General features: G+C 36.8%; 2 protein-coding genes across 3 annotated transcripts in view; one reads left to right on the top strand and one right to left on the bottom strand.

Moving 5' to 3' along the window:
- Nucleotides 1-906: 906 nt before the first annotated feature.
- On the bottom strand, nucleotides 907-8,247 carry PSMD10 (proteasome 26S subunit, non-ATPase 10). 2 transcript variants are annotated; one of them, XM_026014899.2, is made up of 5 exons: nucleotides 7,913-8,247; nucleotides 5,439-5,537; nucleotides 4,239-4,385; nucleotides 4,062-4,149; nucleotides 907-1,819 (listed from the first exon to the last, which is right to left on the bottom strand). In XM_026014899.2, the coding sequence occupies exons 1-5, from the start codon at nucleotides 8,024-8,026 to the stop codon at nucleotides 1,812-1,814; spliced, it is 456 nt and encodes a 151-aa protein (XP_025870684.1). In that variant the 5' UTR covers nucleotides 8,027-8,247; the 3' UTR covers nucleotides 907-1,811. The 2 variants fall into 2 exon arrangements, with proteins under 2 accessions (XP_025870684.1, XP_025870683.1); XM_026014898.2 differs by having other exon boundaries at nucleotides 3,983-4,149.
- Nucleotides 8,248-8,267: 20 nt separating this feature from the next.
- Nucleotides 8,268-19,491, top strand: part of ATG4A (autophagy related 4A cysteine peptidase) — a 55,263-nt gene continuing 44,039 nt past the window's right edge. Inside the window, exon 1 of the mRNA XM_026014883.2 lies at nucleotides 8,268-8,335. Within this exon, the coding sequence (XP_025870668.1) occupies nucleotides 8,326-8,335 (10 nt within the window). The 5' untranslated portion in view covers nucleotides 8,268-8,325. The remainder of the gene's footprint in view (nucleotides 8,336-19,491) is intronic.

Raw genomic sequence — 19,491 nt, forward strand, 5'->3', positions numbered from 1 at the left:
CTGAAATTCTCATATTTCTGGAGTTCATTTGGAAGCAACTGTAAAACCTGCTGACCTTTAATCAGCTTCATCTTTACTGGGTTTCCTATATGAACCGATAACAATCTGATCAACATCCAGGGCCATTCGTATCCTCATAATATACTTTATATTTATAAAATGCCAATAGCCCACAAATTAACTGAGGCTTGGTTCCACCTGTTTTTTATTAAAGAATTGAGATCAGTTTTCTTTCACACCCATGAAGCCAATTATCTCAGACAATAAAATCAGTGTTTATGAAGAGTAAATGCCTTCAGACCTAACAGGCCCAATTAGATTAGATACAACTTTACTCTCTATTCACTGCTAAAAACCACTGGAAAGAAATTATTTCCCATTGTCAATTCTATCCTTGGCATTCAATAAACAAACACTTAGTTCCATAAGAAGACACTTCCCTGATTAATATTTATAAAGCTCAGCACTCAACTATTTATGTAAAGGTTTTACATTATCAATGACACTGTTCGTGATCACAAAACTCATTTCAGCTACTGGTCGTTAAGTTGCTGACCCACAATTAAAGCAAGTTTGTGGGCTCACTAGGATCACTTATTTCAAGCAATATTTGCAGCATGAGATTCAAATTAAATAAATAATTTGAAGAGTCACTTGGAGTTCATTAGATTTTATGACTAGTAATCATTTACATTATTTCCCTAAATTGAGATCAAGGTTACACTTATTTTCTTTTGCTCCACATTTAATTAGCAATTCAGAAGATTACTATTTTTAAAGATTTTAGCTGCAGTTCAAGCTTCACTAGTTTTATTGACTTCAGAGCTAGCAAAAACTGAGAAATGTATTTATGAAGGATTTCAAGGCTAACATGGGTGTCTAACTGATTTGAAAGAGAAACTGGGAGATTCTCTAAACATTTTATTTTTTGTTTCTGAAATACAAATCAAAATACATTTTTGTTACATACCATGTTAACAAGTTTGATATTTCTTTCCAGTACAGGATGACTTAATACAGATAAAACTTTCATTTTAAAAACAATACATTTTTATTTTGGAGGGAAAGAGCTCATTAAAAAGATACATGGGTACACAGGCTCTTATTTTTCATTATTTTAGTGTTTATGAATTCCAAACTTGCATGCCCCCCCAACTGAAAATTTGGTCGTTTAAAATATGTATGTATTCCTCCCGTAACAAAAATAAAACAAGCGAACTGTTGAAAGAAACACAAATTTTTGGTATAGGCCCCTGAGTGGGCTTGAGAAACAAGTTAGAATGTGTTTCAACTGGACATTCAAGAACTACCTAGAAACATGGGACAGAACAAATGGCCTGGGGCTACTGGGGTGTTCTGCCTCAGGGGGGAGGGTGCCAACAATTCACAGCAGCCACGGAACCACTAATGCAAAATGAACCAAAATTCGGCATGGAATAATACACAATAGTAGGACAATCTCAAGAATCATTCAATGCCTGGAAAGCTAGTTGTAAGCTCAGAACAAATACCTCAGCAGGAACCATATTCAACACACTTATATGAGACTTTGAAGATGCAAAAACTTTATCGTTCACAGATGATGGCTTGTGCACAATTACGTTAGTTTCCAGAACATTGGGGAAAAACCACAAAACATATATAGCAAGAATAAATCCAAGCTGCTTAACCTTCCACCATTCTCTTGAGTATTAAACCCAGACCACCTTTGGCCACTTGCAGGGGTGTCTTTTCTTCTTTATTCTCAATGTAAATGCTTGCTCCTTGTGACACCAGCAGTTTGGCTTCTTCCACTCTCTCCTCATCACAGGCTAAGTGTCTGAAATTGAAGGACCACAGAGACTGATTACTCCTGGCCAATTTGATGTGATGAGGACTTCCTGAGAGGTGGTCTGAACTGCGTATTATTAGGGAGTATAATATCAGAATATTTAATCAGGAATATGCATGGGGAAGGCTGTTCATAAGCTAAAATTCAGTGGAATGGCCTTACGGTACCAGATCATAAATCAGAATTCTGGACACACCACAGTCGAAGAAGGGATCTACATGTCTGCCTAAGAACAACTTCCATGTTTTCTGGAGAGTAGTTTGTACCAGATACACAGTACTTCAGGGCTACAGTTTAGAAAAGCCCCAACTCATAATTTGCTGATTGCAATTTGTGTGGTTGAAATTTTAGAAAAGCCGTTTAAAAGGTTTCATCTCATTTGCTCCTTATATCTACCTTGAAAGAGAACATGGAGGTATTATCGACACTTTACAGTTGAAATTGTGACAGAGGTTGATGTCTTTACCTATGCCAACAAGGCTGAGCAGTAATCAAAGGGGGAAACCTCGCCAGGCACTTAGGGTTTATCAGGCAAGGCACTAGGTACTTTACATCATTTTATTTAAGCCTCACAACAATCTAGTGAGGAAGGAATTATTCCCTTCATATTACAGATGAGGAAATTGAGGTTCGGGAAGTTAAGTTACCTTTCCAAATTACTTAGTGTAAGTATTTAATATAGTTGGATAAATGGCTGAGTTGGAATTGAGTAAACAGCATCTAGCTATCCCTAAATCCCAGGCTCTTCCTGGGACCCCGACCTGCTTCACTCCTAGGTTTTTTCCTTGCTGCGGAGAAAAGAGCTAGAATGCATAAGTCTTTCTAAACAGAGTCACTTGCACCTAAAGAAAAGATCTTTAAAAAAAAAGAGTTAAGAAAACAATGCTTGAAAAAAGACTGAATCTCTCTTTAGACAAAAAAGGAGACTCAAAGTTTCTGGTTCAAAAAAGTTACCACTCACTAAGGAAGAAAAAAAAGTAGCCATGTCTTGCAGGAAAAAAATACCAAGGCAGAGGATAGCCTCAGGTCATAGGCATAAATCAATTCCAGATGGATCTGAGTTAAATGAAGAACAGTAACTCTCAATCAAAACCAATGTAATATTTTTTAAAAAGCCTGCAATAAAATACAAGTAAATATTTAACTAATTTCAGGTTGAGAAAGGACTTTCCAGTCATAGGGAAGATTAATAGGTTTGACTACTTAGAAGCTGAAAAAACTTCTGTTCTTTTAAAAAAATAATGAACGCGAAAAGACAAACCAAGAAAAATAGTTTTGACTAACACAGCAAGTTAATATTTTTAGTATGTGAAGTCGAGAACACTGAAGAAAAAAACACGGAAAATAAATTAGTTCCCTGAAAGCAGAGAAAAGGACACAAAAGGTTATAATTTAGAGAAGAAATCTAATTAGTCGTAGGCATTAAAAGACGTTTCACATTGCTGTTAATAAAAATGCAAAGTACAAGTTTGAAATACCATGTCTGATAGAACAAAAGGATATTTTCAGTGTTGGTGAAGGGTTAATAGGCACTCTCAAACTGCTGTCGGGAGGGTAAATAATATAACTCCTCTGGAAGCAATCTGGCAATATATAGCAATAGTCTTAAAGTGTGTGTGTGTGTGTGTGTGTGTGTGTTGACTCAGCAGTCCTACTTCTAGGGGTCTATACTAAGGTAATAATCAGCAACATGGCCAAAGATTTTTGTATGAACTTGGTCAATGTAACATCATTTATACACGTGGAAAACTCAAAAGAGCTTAAGCATACAGTAAGAGGAATAATTAAACTCTGGCACATCCACAAAATGGAACTGTATATAGTCATTCAAAAAAGTTTTAAAAATATTTAATAACATTGGAAAGTGCTCACAATATACTATGAGGTTAAAGGAACAGGATGGAATTACATACGTTGTCCGATCCCAATTTTGCAAAAATTTTTTAATGCGCACATTTGCATACAGAAGAATGGAGAGGAAATAGATTAAAATTACATGGGCAATTTTCATTTTTATATGTCTGTACTTTCACATTTTTTGTTATAAGCATGGAGTATGTTTATAAGCAGAATAAAAAAAGAAATGATGTATAAGTATTAGTGCAAGTGGGCTGTCAAGGAGAGTACAAATGATTGCTACTTGTCACTTACAGAGGAGTGTTACCCTCAGTGTCTTGGATATTTGTGGATGCTTTGTAGTACAGAAGGATATGAATCATCTTCAAGTTACCCTTGGCTGCTGCGCGGTGCATTGCTGTGGCCTCATAATGGTCCTTAGCATCTGGATTAGCTCCACCTTCCAGTAACATGACAGCAATCTGGAACCATGGAGAACAATGCAGACGTCTAGTTGTGTTCATGTACAGGATTAGAACTCAAGAGTAGCTGCCAGAGAACAGAATCCTACCTCGTGCCTGTTTTTAGAAGCTGCATAATGCAGGGGAGTACAGCCATTTTGGTTGACGGCATTCACTTGGGCACCTTTACCCAGAAGTGCTTTTACAATCTCATCTCGGCCAGCAGACGCAGCAATATGAAGAGGAGACCAACCTGCCTATGAAAGAGGTAGGCAGTATAAGAGCCAGGGGTGAAAGGCATAGGGATTAATGCTGACATCTAGGTAGGGTTTACAAAAAGCGGGGCGTGAATGGTTTTAAAAAAAAATAACCTCCTTTTCCCCCTCATTAAACACTGCAGAAAATTGGGAAAGCAGATGTAGACACAAGGAACCACCCATAAGGCCGTAACACAGAGATAATGATCTATGAGAGTAATTCTAATGTGTTTTCAAATTGGGATTATATGACATAAAGTTTTGTGAGTTGCCTTTCTCAAAATGTCCACTTCTTTTATTGTGAGAATTTTCTATCTCCTTCTTTGGATTCTTAACTTTATTGGTTGCATATTATTTTATTTTATTATATGGGTATACCTACTGTATTCAACCATTCCTACACTGAATTGTTTTTATTGCTTTGCTATTATAAATAGTACTTGGTGAGCAAAGGAATTATTGCTTACAAAACGTTTCTATTCTTATTCTTTCATCAAGTTTTTTAAAATTTTATTTATTTATTTAGGAGAGACACAGGCATAGACAGGCAGAGGGAGAAGTGGGCTCCCTGTGGTGAAGCTGATGTGGGACTCGATCCCAGGACCCCGGGATCACAACCTGAGCTGGAGGCAGATGCTCAACCACTGAGCCACCCAGGTGCCCCTCTTCCACCAAGTTTTATCTTAATATAACCTATACCGTTATAATAAATCTCTATATGACAACAAAAGGATATCCAGGCCCTGAGTATGTGTGTGTGTGTGTGTGTGTGTGTGTGTGTGTGTATAATAAAAAGCTTTCCAACATAATATAAAGAATTTGTAGTCTTGCAGCCTTAATCCGCATGTTAATAAATTATGAGATATGAGTGGCAGAACTAACATTCTAAAGTAATGCACCCACTACACCTGTGCAAGGTCACCAAGGCCCTACTGTAACTGCCCAGTCATAAAGTTTACAGGTTTTTTTTGTGGCTTAATACTCAGTCCTCGGTAAACACCACTCTGGAGTCTAAAGATAACTGGGCACTTATCAAATCTGCCTAGGACTCACATCATCTTTATCATTCACTGGCACTCCAAGTTGCAGCAGGAATTCAACAATTTCTGTATGTCCGGCTGAGCATGCCCAATGCAATGCGGTTCTGCTGTCCTGCATAGGAAACAGAGAAGACAGACTATCAATATTCTTGAAGAGAAATAGAAGGCAAGAAAGCAGAAAAAGTTAATATTGGGGCCAGCAAAGCTATAGTTTGGAAATAAGAAATGGAGAGCACTGGATCCTCAGGTAGGAAATCTTAAACTGTATTACTTACTGTTAAGAGAGACCAAGGTTTTACTAACATGGGGGGATAATCTATTGATAAATACAATTCTGGGCAGAATACAGCCTTGAAAGCAGTCAAGCAGGAAACTGAATTCACTGCTTTGACAGAAACAGAGCTTTGGGTATTTACTGTTACATTATTGCTGTTCTTTTATGGGAGGCACTGTGCTAGAAATTTTGCAGTCATCATCTCATTTAATCTCAGTGATCCCACATAGTGGACATTATGCCCATTACAGGTGAGGAAATTAAGACTCCTCAGGGTAAACAACCTGTCCAAGGTCACACAATTAGTAAATGGTGAAGCTGAGCTACAAACACCTGTCTGCCAATCGACATTTCTAGATGCTCTGGAAAGAATGAATGAATCTTATGGGAAAGATATGTTCATAAAACTCTTTGAGATTATCTACATAATTGTTTAAAATATATACCACACACAAAATTAAACAGCAACACCACTTTAAAAAAATAATAAGGGATCCCTGGGTGGCGCAGCGGTTTAGTGCCTGCCTTTGGCCCAGGGCGCAATCCTGGAGACCTAGGATCGAATCCCACGTCGGGCTCCCGGTGCATGGAGCCTGCTTCTCCCTCTGCCTATGTCTCTGCCTCTCTTTCTCTCTCTGTGTGACTATCATAAAAAAAAAAGTTTAAAAATAAATAAATAATAAGCTTGTAGTAGTCATGTTTCTCAAAGAGAATTTCTTTTTTGCAGTGACAGCTGTACTTCTTAGTTGTATGGAAAAGAAAGTGGTACTTTCAACTTTATTACAAAAGAATTTCAAACACAGATGGACTGCAATAGAAACCCACATGCCTTTCACCTAGATTTACCATTTTGCCATATTTGTAGTGGCAAATACCTCACTTCCTCGATAAGGTTTTTAAAAACAAATCCTAAGTATCATGATTTTTCATCCGTAAATATTTCAGTATCTAAATAAGGATGTTGTCCTCCATAGCACTAAGCCATTATTACACCTATCAAAAGTAACATTAACTCCTTTATGACATCTAAAACTCAGTCTGTATTGAGACTTCCCCAGTTATCCCCCAAATGTTTTTTAATAGTTGTCTTGTTTCAATCCCTACAAGACCCATAATTTGCATATGATTGTTGGTTCTTAACTCTCTTTACCTTGAATAGCTTCCTTGTTTTATGCCATTGACTTGAAGAATACATTAAATCTTATTTTGACATTATTTAATTAAATTTAAAGTATTAAACATTATCAGACCATAATGAAGGTAAATTAGGTAAAGGTAAAGCCATTTTCAAGTTGAGCAATAAAGGAAAGTTCCAGAAAAAAAAGGTCTACTGACTTCTACTCTTCCCAAAGACATAAAATGGATTTTTGTAAGTCCCTGACAATGTCTCACTAGTGCTTAGCATGGTACTTGTCACATAAAATGCAATCTATAAATATTTGTTGAATTGGTGAGGTCACTGTGAATCTTTCTAGAACACTCGGGATGAAAGCATGAGGGTCCTTTGAGTAGAAACACTTCCCAGAGTCCATTCACTTTTGTTCTGCCTCTGCCCAGGAATGCCCATTCACTCCGCCAGGAAAATCTCACTCCTCCATCAAGATGTAACCAACCTTCCCTCCTTTGCAAAACTTTTTCAATGACCACAACATTCTCCCTTCTAAGGGAGATTAAATCAGGGCCTGCCATTCTACGTTCTGAAAGTGCCACGTGAACTTCTCTCCAGAGCAATCACCACAATTTGTTACCGGACATATTATTTGGGGTTACTTTATTAAAGTCTGCTTCTTCCCCTTGATTGTATCCCCAACTCCTAGCAAACTGCCTGGCACAGAACTGGCGTTCAGTTACACATGTTTCATGGAATAAAACTACCAGTAAAAAAATGAATCCATTATAAACAACAACAACAACACCTTTCCCCCTTACGGGTAGCGCAAAGATTGAGCATTTCTGAGAAACGCGGTGAACGTTCTAGAACTATTCAAAATTCAGCGAGCTAAATATCGCTCCCCCTCCCCAAAATATTTGTGGTTTGCGGGACTAGCTCCTGCCGCCCTGATTCCGAGTCCTGAGGTGACCCCGGTAAAGGATGGGGAGGCGGGGGCGGGAATCTGGCCCTTAAGTAACCGGCCTCCCTTGGGCCGGGCTAGGCAGCCACGTTGGGCCTCGTTGACGCCATCGCCTGCCCGGAGGCCCCAGAGTCGCTTTACCTGGTCAGTTCTAGTAGCCAGGGATTTATCTTCCAGGATCCTCTCTTTCAACTCCTCCAGCTTCCCGCCATAGGCCAGGTTACAGACCATTAGGTTAGACACACATCCCTCCATTTCGCTTTCCCAGAACCTCGGTGAAACTCGACCAGCGACGGCCTCACGTCTCCAGCTATGACTGCCAATCAAAAGAGCGGCAGAGTTCCACCAATCACTGATCTTCCTTGTTCCTTTGCTTCTTTCCCATCGCAGGGCGCCTCTGGGAGTTGCAGTTTGAGCGTAGCTCCGGGCGGAGCGGTGCCTTTACCGTTCTCACAGACGCTGCCGCTAGCAGCGCGGAACTACAGGTCCCAGGGTCCCTTGCGGCCGCCGTAGTCAAGTGCCGGGTGGAATTGGCCCAGGATGACAGCTGGAGAATGGAGTCAGGTACGGGGAGCGGCTTCGTATGGAACCGGGGTGGGTGGTCGCTGTTGGGCCATTGAGTTGGCCACGAGAAACGGGTGTGCGGTCCTGGCAAGAGACTTACATGAGTCTGAAGGTCCTGTCCCACGGGGGCCCTGACCTGCAGTGGCAGGCGGAAGGAACAGCAGTAGGAGCTGGGGACTACCTCCTGGGTTCATGCGGTGTCTGTGGCCGCCTTCCCCCTCCCTGCCGTCGCCTAAGGAGTGGAAAGAAGTAGGGGCTAATTATTCTGACATCTCGGCAGAGTGGCATCAGGGCAGAATTCTGTCACAGCAGTGATAGCATATGACTCCATAGTAAGGTGATGTGCCAGGGTGATGCCAAAGGCAGGGTGTGAGGCCACAGGAGCCACTTGATATCTAATTGACCTCGGTGAGTCCATGGTCTGGTGACATCACAACTTGATGAGAGTCATCTTGATACTGTGGAATGGTGTTGGCCCTTTAATGTCATGACAATAACGATCACATCGAGGCTTAATAGAAATATTAAGCTAATAGTGTTTCTATTTGTAGAAATCCCAAATAGTGTCATAGCAGAAGGGATGCAAACCCTATCCTTTATAGAGCATATTGAGGAGGGCCTTATGCCAAAACTAGGTAATGATAAGAATATACTCAAGGAAGAGACTGATTATGTTTATATTTATCCTGTTATGGTGTCGAACAGGGCTTGGCAAACTTTCTGTGAAGAGCCAGATAGTAAATATTTTAGGCGTTGCAGGCCATAAGGTAAAATTGTGGATAATTTTTAGGCACTTATATAACAAGAGAGAAAACAAATTTCAACAAATGTTAATTGATTAAATCCAAAATAAAACAATAGTTGAGCACCTTTTTTTGTTATACAGGACTACTAATAGAAATGTAATTCTTTTTTTAGGGGGATAACATTTTGTTTAATTGGGGCTCACCATCAGAGTTCCCCATCATAAAAACAATGTCAAATGTTCGCCTGTTAGTGCTGATATGTAATGAGATTCATTTATTTCATCTTTGTAAATGTCTTATCACAATGATAGGTGCTGCCAAATACTGCCATTGACCCACAAACATATTCTCGTTAATTTTTATTTATTTTTTAAAATTTCACAATAGCTTTAGCCTTATGGAAAAGTTGAAAGGGTAGCACAGAATTACTGTGTACCCTTCATCCACTTTCCCCTACTGTTCTTTTCCTATTTTTAAAAATTAATTAATTTTTCCCTTTTCCTATTTTTAACAGCTTTATTGAAATGTATTTTACATACCATAGTATTCACTGCCTTTGAATGTATAAATAATTTTTTTGTAACTTTACTGGGTGGTGCAGCCATCACCATAATCAGTTTTAGAACATTTGCGCTCCGTCCAATAAGATCCTTCATGCTCATTTATAGTTCATCCTTGTTCCCACTCCCAGTCCCCAGGTAATGACTAATCTATTTTCCATCTCTATAAATTTGCCTATTCTTGACATTTCATCTAAATAAAATCTTACAATATGTGGTCTTTTGTGCCTGGCTTCTTTCACTTAGCATGATATTTTTAAGGTCCATTCCTACTTAGCATGTATCCGTACCTCATTTTTTCTTGCTGGATGGTATTCTATTTTACGGATAGAACACACTTGTTCTGTCTCGTCACTAGCTCTTAGGTTGTTTCCAGTTGTTGGCTCTCACTACTAATGCTAAGAACATTTGTGTACAAGTCTCCCTGCGGACATATGTTTTCATTTCTTACTGGTAGATACCTAAGAGCAGAATTACTGGAACATGTAGCAAATTTCTGTTTTAAGTTTTTAAGAAACTGCAAAACTGTTTCCCAAAGTGGCAGCACTATCTTGCCTTTCTTTCCTCCAGCAATGTAGGAGGATTTGTTTCTCCGAATCCTTGCCAACATTTGTTATTGTCTTTTTATTATAGCTATTCTAAATGGGTGTGAAATGATAACCCGTTGTGATTATAATTTGCATTTCCTTAACGACTAATGATGATGAGCATCGACTTGTGTGCTTATCAGCCAATTGTGTATCTTCTTTGGTGAAGTGTCTGCTCATATATTTTTTCCATTTTTTAGCTGAGTTATTATCGTTATTGTTTTTTTGTTGTTGAGTTGAATGCATTGTTTATACGTTTTAGCCACAAATCCTTGCCAGCTATATGATCTGTGGATATTTTCTACTCGTCTGTGGCTTGCTTTTTCATTTTCTTAACGGTGTCTTTGGAAGTGCAGAGGTTATGAATTTTGATGAGGTCCGATTTATAATTTTTCTCTTTTGTGAACCATGCCTTTGGTGTTGTACATTTTTTAAAGTGTACAGTTTAATTATTAGCAATGTATTTTATTTTATTATTTCATTTTAAATATTTTATTTATTCATGAGACAAACAGAAAGGCAGAGACATAGGCAGAGGGAGACGTAGGCTCCCTGCGGGGAGCCCAATGTGGGACTCAATCCCAGGACCCCAAGATCACACCCTGAGCCAAAGGCAGATGCTCAACCACTGAGCCACCCAGGTACCCCTATTAGCAATGTATTTTAGAGTCATGTTACCATCACCACAGTCTCATTTTAGAGATTTCCATCACCCTGGAAAGAAACCTCGTGCTCATTTGCAGTCACTCTTCATTGCTACTCCCAGCCTCAGACAACCAATTATATATTTTCTGTTTATATGGATTTTCAATTTCTGTGTTTTCATGCAAACAGAAAGATACAACGTGGTTTTTTGTGTCTGCCTTCTTTCACTTAACATGTTTTTGACCTTTATCCAAAGTTTACTATGTATCAGTTGTTTGTTCCTCTTTATAACTGAATAGTATTCCATTGTATGGCTATACAATATTTTATTTATCTGTTCATCGGTTGATGGGAATTTGGGTGGTTTCTGCCTTTTGGTTATGAATAACGCTTCTCTAAACATTCGTGTGCAAGTTTCTATGCAGACTATGTTTTCATTTCTCTTGGTACATACCTAGGAGTAGAATTGCTAGGCCACATGGCAGCTCTGTTTAACTTTGTGAGGAACTGCCAAACTTTTTCTACAACAGCTGCACCATTTTACATTCCTACCAGCAATGTATGAGGGTTTCAATTTCTCCATCTCTTTACCAACTCTTGTTAATGTCTATCTTTTTTATTATAGCCATTCTAGTGTGTGTGAAGTGGTATCTCTTTGTGATTTTGTTGTTTTGACTTGTGACAGCATGGGAAGTATATAAAGCTTGTTGACATTACTTTTGGTTCAAGCAGTGCTAGTTGTTGAAATGACTTTTCTACAATGTGAGTTTCACAAAGAAGTGCTGTTTTGCCTTGTTATTTTAGGTTGAATTAATTAAGAAACATTATCAAGTCTGCAGTGAAAGCTTGTTTCTAGAGCCATTCAGTGTCTGATAATAGTGGTTGAGGGCAGGTTGTCCAACAGTTTAAAAATGTAAAAATCATTCTACCTTTTTTCCCAGATAAAAACACTACAACTAGACTTAATTTGGCCTACCAGATGCAGTTTGCTGATGGCTGGTGTAGAGTGAAAGTGTCTTGTATGTAGTAGGTGTTCAATAAATATTTATCTTGTTGATTACAGAGATAGAGCAGGCTAGTTGTGTAATATTCACCCAGGATTGAATATAGTAAGATTTTACCTTAATACACCAAGGAATTGGATTTGATTGACAAGAACAGTTGGAAGAACAACTCAGTACCTCTCCTACTGAGTGACTTGTTTGGGTTTTCTTCTTTTATAGATGGTGTCTTGTACTTTTATTTATTTTTCTTTAATTAATTGGTTTTCTTATTTTATAGATGGTGTCTTGTAGTTTTATTTATTTTTCTTTAATTAATTATTTTTAAATTTCATTTTACTTTTTCTTTTGACACAACGTGGAAATTAACTTTTAATTCTGAGTCCTTTGAGGCTAAAGGCTAAGGTAACCCTTGCCTTTTTGAAGGCTGAAAGACAAACAGATCTATAGGGGAGAAAGTTGCTTTTGTCTCTGGCCCCAAGTTATGGAGGAACAAGGTGGTTACTGTTTCTCTATCGAGAGTCAAAGGAGGCCCCTATTAGAGACTGAGTCCCTTGTTGCTCATATGATTAAGTGTTTCCTGTTTGCCATTTCTACTTATCACCTAGATTTTAGGTCCTAGAACAAGCCAAGTTCATCTTCTGGACCTAATAATGTGAAGAATAACATTTATCGATTACATGTGTCAGATACTGATCTTATCTCATTTAATCCTTCACAACAGCCCTACGAGGTAGGTACTATTATCCCTCCAGTCCCCACCTATTTAAAAATGAGAATGCAGGTTCAGAGAATCAAAGTAGTCTAACATGCCTAAGGCCACACAATTTAGTAAAAGTTGAAGCTAAAATTGAAATCCAGGCCTAAAGCCCTAGCACTTAACTACTACAAAATACTGCTCAGTATTGCTGAATATGAAATTATGTATAAATGAAAGCCTCAGATAATACAATACTAAGTTCTGTAGCTCTTTGGGCTGTAACTCTACTTCTGATGGTATGAAAGTGACATGTTTTTTTGTGCTTTAGAGCAATGTTGTTGTCTAGAACTATTTGTGATGATGGAAAGGTTCTATATCTATGTTGTTCTAGTATGGCAGTGTTAACTTTAAAAATAAAACTGTCAGTTATTTTAGCAGCAAAAAATGGATTTATTCAGGAATAGCAGAGAATCACAATTCAGGACATGCAGGCTACAGCAAAACCATAGACATGTCTGGAGAAAAAAGGTGAGGAATGTGGTTTTGTAGAGGAAAGAAGGGGAGGATTTGGGGACTGTTTTAAGCAAAAAGCCCATTGGAGTAAACTGGGAGCTTGAAGGGTAGTGGCTTTTTACTGATTGAGTTGTGACAGTCTCATTGGCTGGGCCATTTCCACCCAAGGAGAAAATCTTTCTTCCTTCTGCTGGCATAGAAAAAAATAGACTTCTTCCTGTTGGGAATAGGAGATATGTCTCTTCTTGTTGGGAGTTCTGCAATTGACAAGTGGTATGGTGTGAGAGCCTCCCTTCTGGCCTCTTGACTCCATTTTAGGGATGTTACCCTTTATTAACTTTCACAGTAGCCACTAGTCACATTGAGCACTTGAAATGTGTCTAAGAACTAAATTTTAGATTTCATTTAATTTTAATTACTTTAGATTTGAACAGCTAAATGTGGCTAGTGGTTATCATTTTGGGCAGTGGAGAGAGAGGCAATTTTACCCCATGTGCCCCTTTCTAATTATCACTAACTATTTTACTCAATGCAAATATTCTTTTCATAGCATAACTGGAAGCAAATATATTCTATAGTAAAACAAACTTGAGGACACCTTACACAGGGTGAATGCAAACCAATGAACTGTGTAACAGGCTCAGAAATATGTTCTGGGTTATCCAGAAAAAAACTCCTCCATCCCTACCACTTACTGGATAAAGTTTGAACAACGGGCCTAAAGACACTTTGCAATTCATTATTCAAAGATATAATTCGTTTATGTGGCTTATTGCAAACACTTCACAACTGCCAGTTGCCTGGTTTAAGAGGAGATGTTTTAATCTGTGGCTATGATATTTTTTAAGCACATGTTTTGGTGTTAAGGATGAATGTCTTTGGTATTACATCTCACTGGCCTATTTACACCTTCCCCATTTAAAATCTGTCCCTTCATACAACCAGCTATTATAATAAAACATTTTATTTACTTATTCCTTGGGTTTTAGCCTCCATGTTCTTGTTTCTCAGTTATTTGCTTTATAAGTGGTTTCTTTTTTAAACTCTTTAATAAAAGTCTCATATGTTGTAGAAATAGTACAGAAAGACTCCTTATATTCTTCATCCAGTTTGTCCCAATCATTATATTTTATATGATCATAATACCATATGAAAAGGAGGAAATTGTTTTTGGAGTTATATGTGTGTACATGTTTCTTTATCACATGAGTGGATTTGTGTAACTATCTTTGCAACCAAGATACTGAAATATTCCATCACTGGAAAGCTACCCTTTTACAATCACATCCACCACTTACTCCATCATCCATACTCCTGACAAATACTGTGTTCTCCTTCTCTATAATTTTGTCATTGTGAGAATTTTATATAAGTGGAGTCATAAAATATGTGACTTTTTCATTTTTTTTACTTCATAATGACTTTAAGATCCATCCAAATTGATATGTGCATCAACAATTTCTTCTTTTTTATTACTGAGAAGTATTCCATGCCTTGGATATAATAAAAGTAGAGTCAGGTTCAACCCTTCTTCTATTGAGGGACATTTTAGTTATTTCTAGTCTGGGGCTATTACAAATAAAAGTGTTATGAACGTTTGAGTATAGGATTTTGTGTACCTAAATTTTTATTTCTCTGATATAAATGCCCAGCAGGGCAATTGCTGGGTCATATGGTAAGTGTATGTTTAATTTTTAAAGAAACTGACAAATGATTTTTCCAGAGTAGCTATACTATTTTACATTCCTACCGGCAATGTATGAGAGATCTAGCTTCTCTGCATCCCTGCTGGTACCAGTAGTGTCATTGTTTTTATTTGAGCCATTCTGATAGGTGCACAGTGATTGATGCCTTATTGTGATATTATCTCCATTTATTTCATGGCTATCATAGTCAACATTTTTTTATGTCTTTATTTGCCATCCCCATTTCTTCTTCAGTGAAATATTCCTTCATGTACTTTGCCCATTTTCTCATTGCATTGTTTGGGTTTGGTTGCATGTGTGTGTGTGTGTGTGTGTGTGTGTGTGTACTTGTGTGTTTTAATTGTCGAGTTTTGAGAGTTCTTTAAATAGTTTAGATACAAGTTCTTTGTCATATATGTAATTTGCAAGTATTCTCTAGCAGCCTATGGCTTGTCTTTTCATCTTATTAATAGGATTTTTTTCACAGAGTAAGAACTTATTTGCGATGATATCCTATTCATCGATTCATTTTTTTCTTTTCTGTATTGTGCTTTTGTTGTTCTGTCTAACTCTTCATCAAGCCCTGGAGCCCAAAGACTTTCTCCTAGCTTTTTTCTAAAATTTTTCTAGTTACATTTTACCTTTTTTAAAAGATTTATTTTTATTTTTATTATTATTATTTTTTTTACATTTTACATTTAAGTCCACAATCCATCTCCAGGTAATTTCTGTATATTGTGTGAGGTTTGAGTTGAGATTAATTTTTTCAACTATGGGTACCCAGTTGTTTCAGCTTCATTGAATTGCTTTTGCACTGTGGTTTTAAAAAATGAGTATGCTTAATTTGTATAGGCCTATTTCTGGGTTTTCTGTTCTGACTCATATGTCTCTCTATGTGTCTGTCACTCTGCTATGCCCTAGAGTCTTCATTACTGTAGCTCTATAATAAGTTTAAAAATTGGATAGAATGATTCCTCCTACTTTATTAATTTTTCAATAGTGTTTGTTTCTTTTCCTTTTCCTATGTTTTAGAATAATCTTTGCTTATATCTAAAACAAATTTTTCCTGGGATGTTGATAGGAATTATATTAGACTTGTATATCAATTTAGGGAGAATGGATCTTTACTATGTTGAGTTTTCCGATCTGTGAATGGGGAATGTCTCTCCAAATAGATTGTATTTTATTCATTTTCTTGGCATTGTGTCATTTTCAGGGTACAAGTCCTGTACGTATTTTTTTGAAAATTATAACTATTTCATTTATTTGAGTGACTCTTTTTTTTTATTTGAGTGACTCTTAATGGTGTTGTATTTTTATTTTTGGTTTCAATATGTTCGTTGCTAGTATATAGTGATGCAGATGATCATCTTGCACCTTGCAATGATTCTGAATTTGCTAAGTTTTGGAGGTTGTTTTTTGTTTGTTTTGGTTGATTTCTTGGGATTTTCTTTGTAGACTTTTTAAAATAAGATTTTATTTGTTTATTCATGAGAGACACAGAAAGAGAGAGGCAGAGATATAGGCAGAGAGAGAAGCAGGCTCCATGCAGGGAACCTGATGTGGGACTAGATTCCAGTACTCCAGGACCATGCCCTGAGCTGAAGGCAGATGCGCTTAACTGCTGAGCCACCCAGGCATGCCATCTCTGTAGACTATCTTGTCATCAGCAAATAGGAACAATGAAATTTCTTCCTTTTTACTCGATATGCGTTTTATTTTTCTTTTCTTATTATTCTGTCTAGAACTTCTAGTATGTTGAATAACAATGGTGAGAGTTGAACCCTGAAGTATTGGCCTTGTAAGAGCTGAGAAGTATTCACTCTTTTATTTTCTGGAAGAGATTATGTAATATCAGTATTAATTCTCCTTCAAGTGGTTGGAGGAATTCTCCAGTGTGATCATCTGGGCCCAGGGATTTCTTTTTTTGGAGTTTTAAAAGTGCAGATTCAATTTCTGTGATAGTCATAGGACTACTCACATTATCTATTTCATATTGGGTGAGTATGTATTTACAGTTTTCAAGGAAGTGGTCCAATCTATCTAAATTGTAAAATGTATGTGTAAATTTGTTTGTAGTAGTGCCTTATAATCTTTTTGAAGTTTGCAGAATCTCTAGTGATATCCTCTGTCTTATTCTGACATTAATTTGTGTCTTCTCTCTTTTTTTCAATTTGTCACTATTGCTAGAGGATTCTTGATTTTATTGATTTTTTTCAAATAATTGGCTCTTTATTCATTGATTTTTATTTTTCAATATCATTGATTTTCTGCTTCATCTATTATTTCCTAACTTTTGCTTTCTTTGGGTTTATTTTGCTCTTCTTTTTGTAGTTTTTAAGGTGAGAAATTATATTTTTAAATTTGAGACTTTTCCTTCTTTCTAAGGTATGTATTTAGTGCTATAAATTTCCCACTCAGCAGTGGTTTAGCTGCATGTCATATTTTTTTTTACTGTGGTAAAAAATACATAATATGAGATCCACTCTCAACACATTTTTAAGTATACATGACAGTTAACTATAGGTTTGGTGTTGTACAGCGGATCTCCAGAACTTTTTCATCTGGCATGACTGAAACTCTATACCCATTGAACAGCAATTCCTCCACTTCCCTCTCCACCCAGCCTCTGGAAACCTCTGTTGTTCTTATTTCTGTTTCTTTGAGTTTGAATACTTTAGATACCTCATGTAAGTGGAATGAGGCAGTATTTGACGTTCTGTGACTAGATTATTTCACTTAGGATAATGTCCTCAAGGTTCATCCATGTTGTAGCATATGACAGGATTTCTACTTATATGTCAGACTAATAGTCTATTGCATGTATATGCTACATTTTCTTTATCCATTCATCTATTGACGGACATTTAGGTTATTTCTACCTCTTGGCTGCTGTGGGTAATGCTGCAATGAACATGGCAGTGTAAATATCTTTCTAAGATCCTGATCTTTATTCTTTTGGATAAATACCCAGAAATGGGATTGCTGGATCATATGGTAGTTACACTGTTAATTTTTTGAGGAATTGCCATAGTGTTTTACATAGCAGCTATTCTATTTATTCATTGCCATCAACAGTGCCAAGGCTTCCAGTTTTTCCACATGCTCACCAACACTTGTAATTTTTTTCTTTTTTTAAAATAATGGCCATCCAAATAAGTGTGAGGTGATACCTGATTGTGGTTTTGATTTACATTTCCCTAACAATTAGTGATGTTGAGCATCTTTTCATATACCTTTTGGCCATTTATATGCCTTCTTTGGAAGAATATCTATCCAAATCCTTGGCTCAGTTTTAAATGAAGTTATTTTGTTTTTTGGGGTTTTTTTTTTTTTTTTTGCTATTGAGTTGTAGGGGATACATATTTTGGATATTAACCCCTTATCAAATACATGGTTTAAAAATATTTTTCTCCTATCCTGTAGGTTGTCTTTTTGTTCTGTTGATTGTTTCCTTGCTCAACAAAAACTTTTTAGTTTGATATAGTTCCACCTGTCTGTTTATGCTTTGGTTGCCTGTGCTTTTAGTGTCATATTCAAGAAGTTGTTGCCAAGACCAATATCATGAAGCTTTTGTCCTGTTTTCTTCGAGGTATTTTACAGTTTTTGAGCTTATGTTGAAATCTATAATTTTGAGCTGATTTTTGTGTATAGTATAAGATAAGGGTCCAATTTTTCTTTTGCATGTAGATGTTGTTTTCCCAACACTGTTTGTTGAAGAGACTATCTTCTCTTCATTGTGTACTCTAGGCGCCCTGGTCAAAAATCATTTGACCATAAATGTGTGAGTTTATTTCTGGGCAGTGTGTTCTATTCCACTGGTCTATATGTCTGTCTTTATGCCAGTGCCATACTGTTTTGATTTCTATAACCTTGTAATATATTTTGAAATTAGGAAATGTGTGGCCTCTAGCTTTGTTTTTCTTTCTTAAGATTCTTTTAGCTGTATGAGGTCATTTTCAGTTTCATATTAATTTTAAGATTGTTTTTTCTATTTCTGTAAAAATGCCACCAGAATTTTGATAGGGATCATATTCAGTATATAGATTGATTTGGATAGTGTGGGTTTTTGTACAATATTGTCTTCCAATCCATGAACATGGAGGTCTTACAATTTATTTGTGTCTTTGAATTCCTTTCAGTAATGTTTTGTATAATTTACAATGTACCAGTCTATCACCTCCTTGGTTAAGTTTTTTCATAACTTTTTAAAAATTATTTTTCCTTCTATTTTAATGAAATAATTTTCTTTTTTTTTAATTTTTATTTATTTATGATAGTCAGAGAGAGAGAGAGAGAGAGAGAGAGGCAGAGACACAGGCAGAGGGAGAAGCAGACTCCATGCACCGGGAGCCCGACATGGGATTCGATCTTGGGTCTCCAGGATCGCACCCTGGGCCAAAGGCAGGCGCTAAACCGCTGCGCCACCCAGGGATCCCTATTTTAATGAAATAATTTTCGAAATATTTTTTCAGATATCTATCTCATTGCTATTATATGGAAATATGACTGATTTTTTTGTATGTTGATTTTGTATACTTTAAAAACTTTATAGTACATACTAAATTCACTTATTCTAACAATTTTTGTGGAGTCTTTAGGGTTTTTACATATAAAGTTATATGATGTACAAACAAAGCTAATTTTATTGCTTTCTGATTTAAGTCTTTTTAAAATTTATTTAGCCTAATTGCTCTGGCTATGACTTCTAGTACTACA

Source organism: Vulpes vulpes, chromosome X (assembly GCF_048418805.1).
Source record: "Vulpes vulpes isolate BD-2025 chromosome X, VulVul3, whole genome shotgun sequence".
NCBI classification, from domain to species: Eukaryota; Metazoa; Chordata; class Mammalia; order Carnivora; family Canidae; genus Vulpes; species Vulpes vulpes.

Bases quoted from the DNA above. Each gene is read 5' to 3' on its own strand.
- PSMD10 (XM_026014898.2), bottom strand. From the start codon at position 8,026: ATGGAGGGATGTGTGTCTAACCTAATGGTCTGTAACCTGGCCTATGGC. The intron at 5,538-7,912 runs GTAAAGCGACTC...TTTCCTATGCAG, and splicing joins TGGCTACTAGAACTGACCAG to GACAGCAGAACCGCATTGCA. The intron at 4,150-4,238 runs GTAGGATTCTGT...CCATGGTTCCAG, and splicing joins CTTCTAAAAACAGGCACGAG to ATTGCTGTCATGTTACTGGA.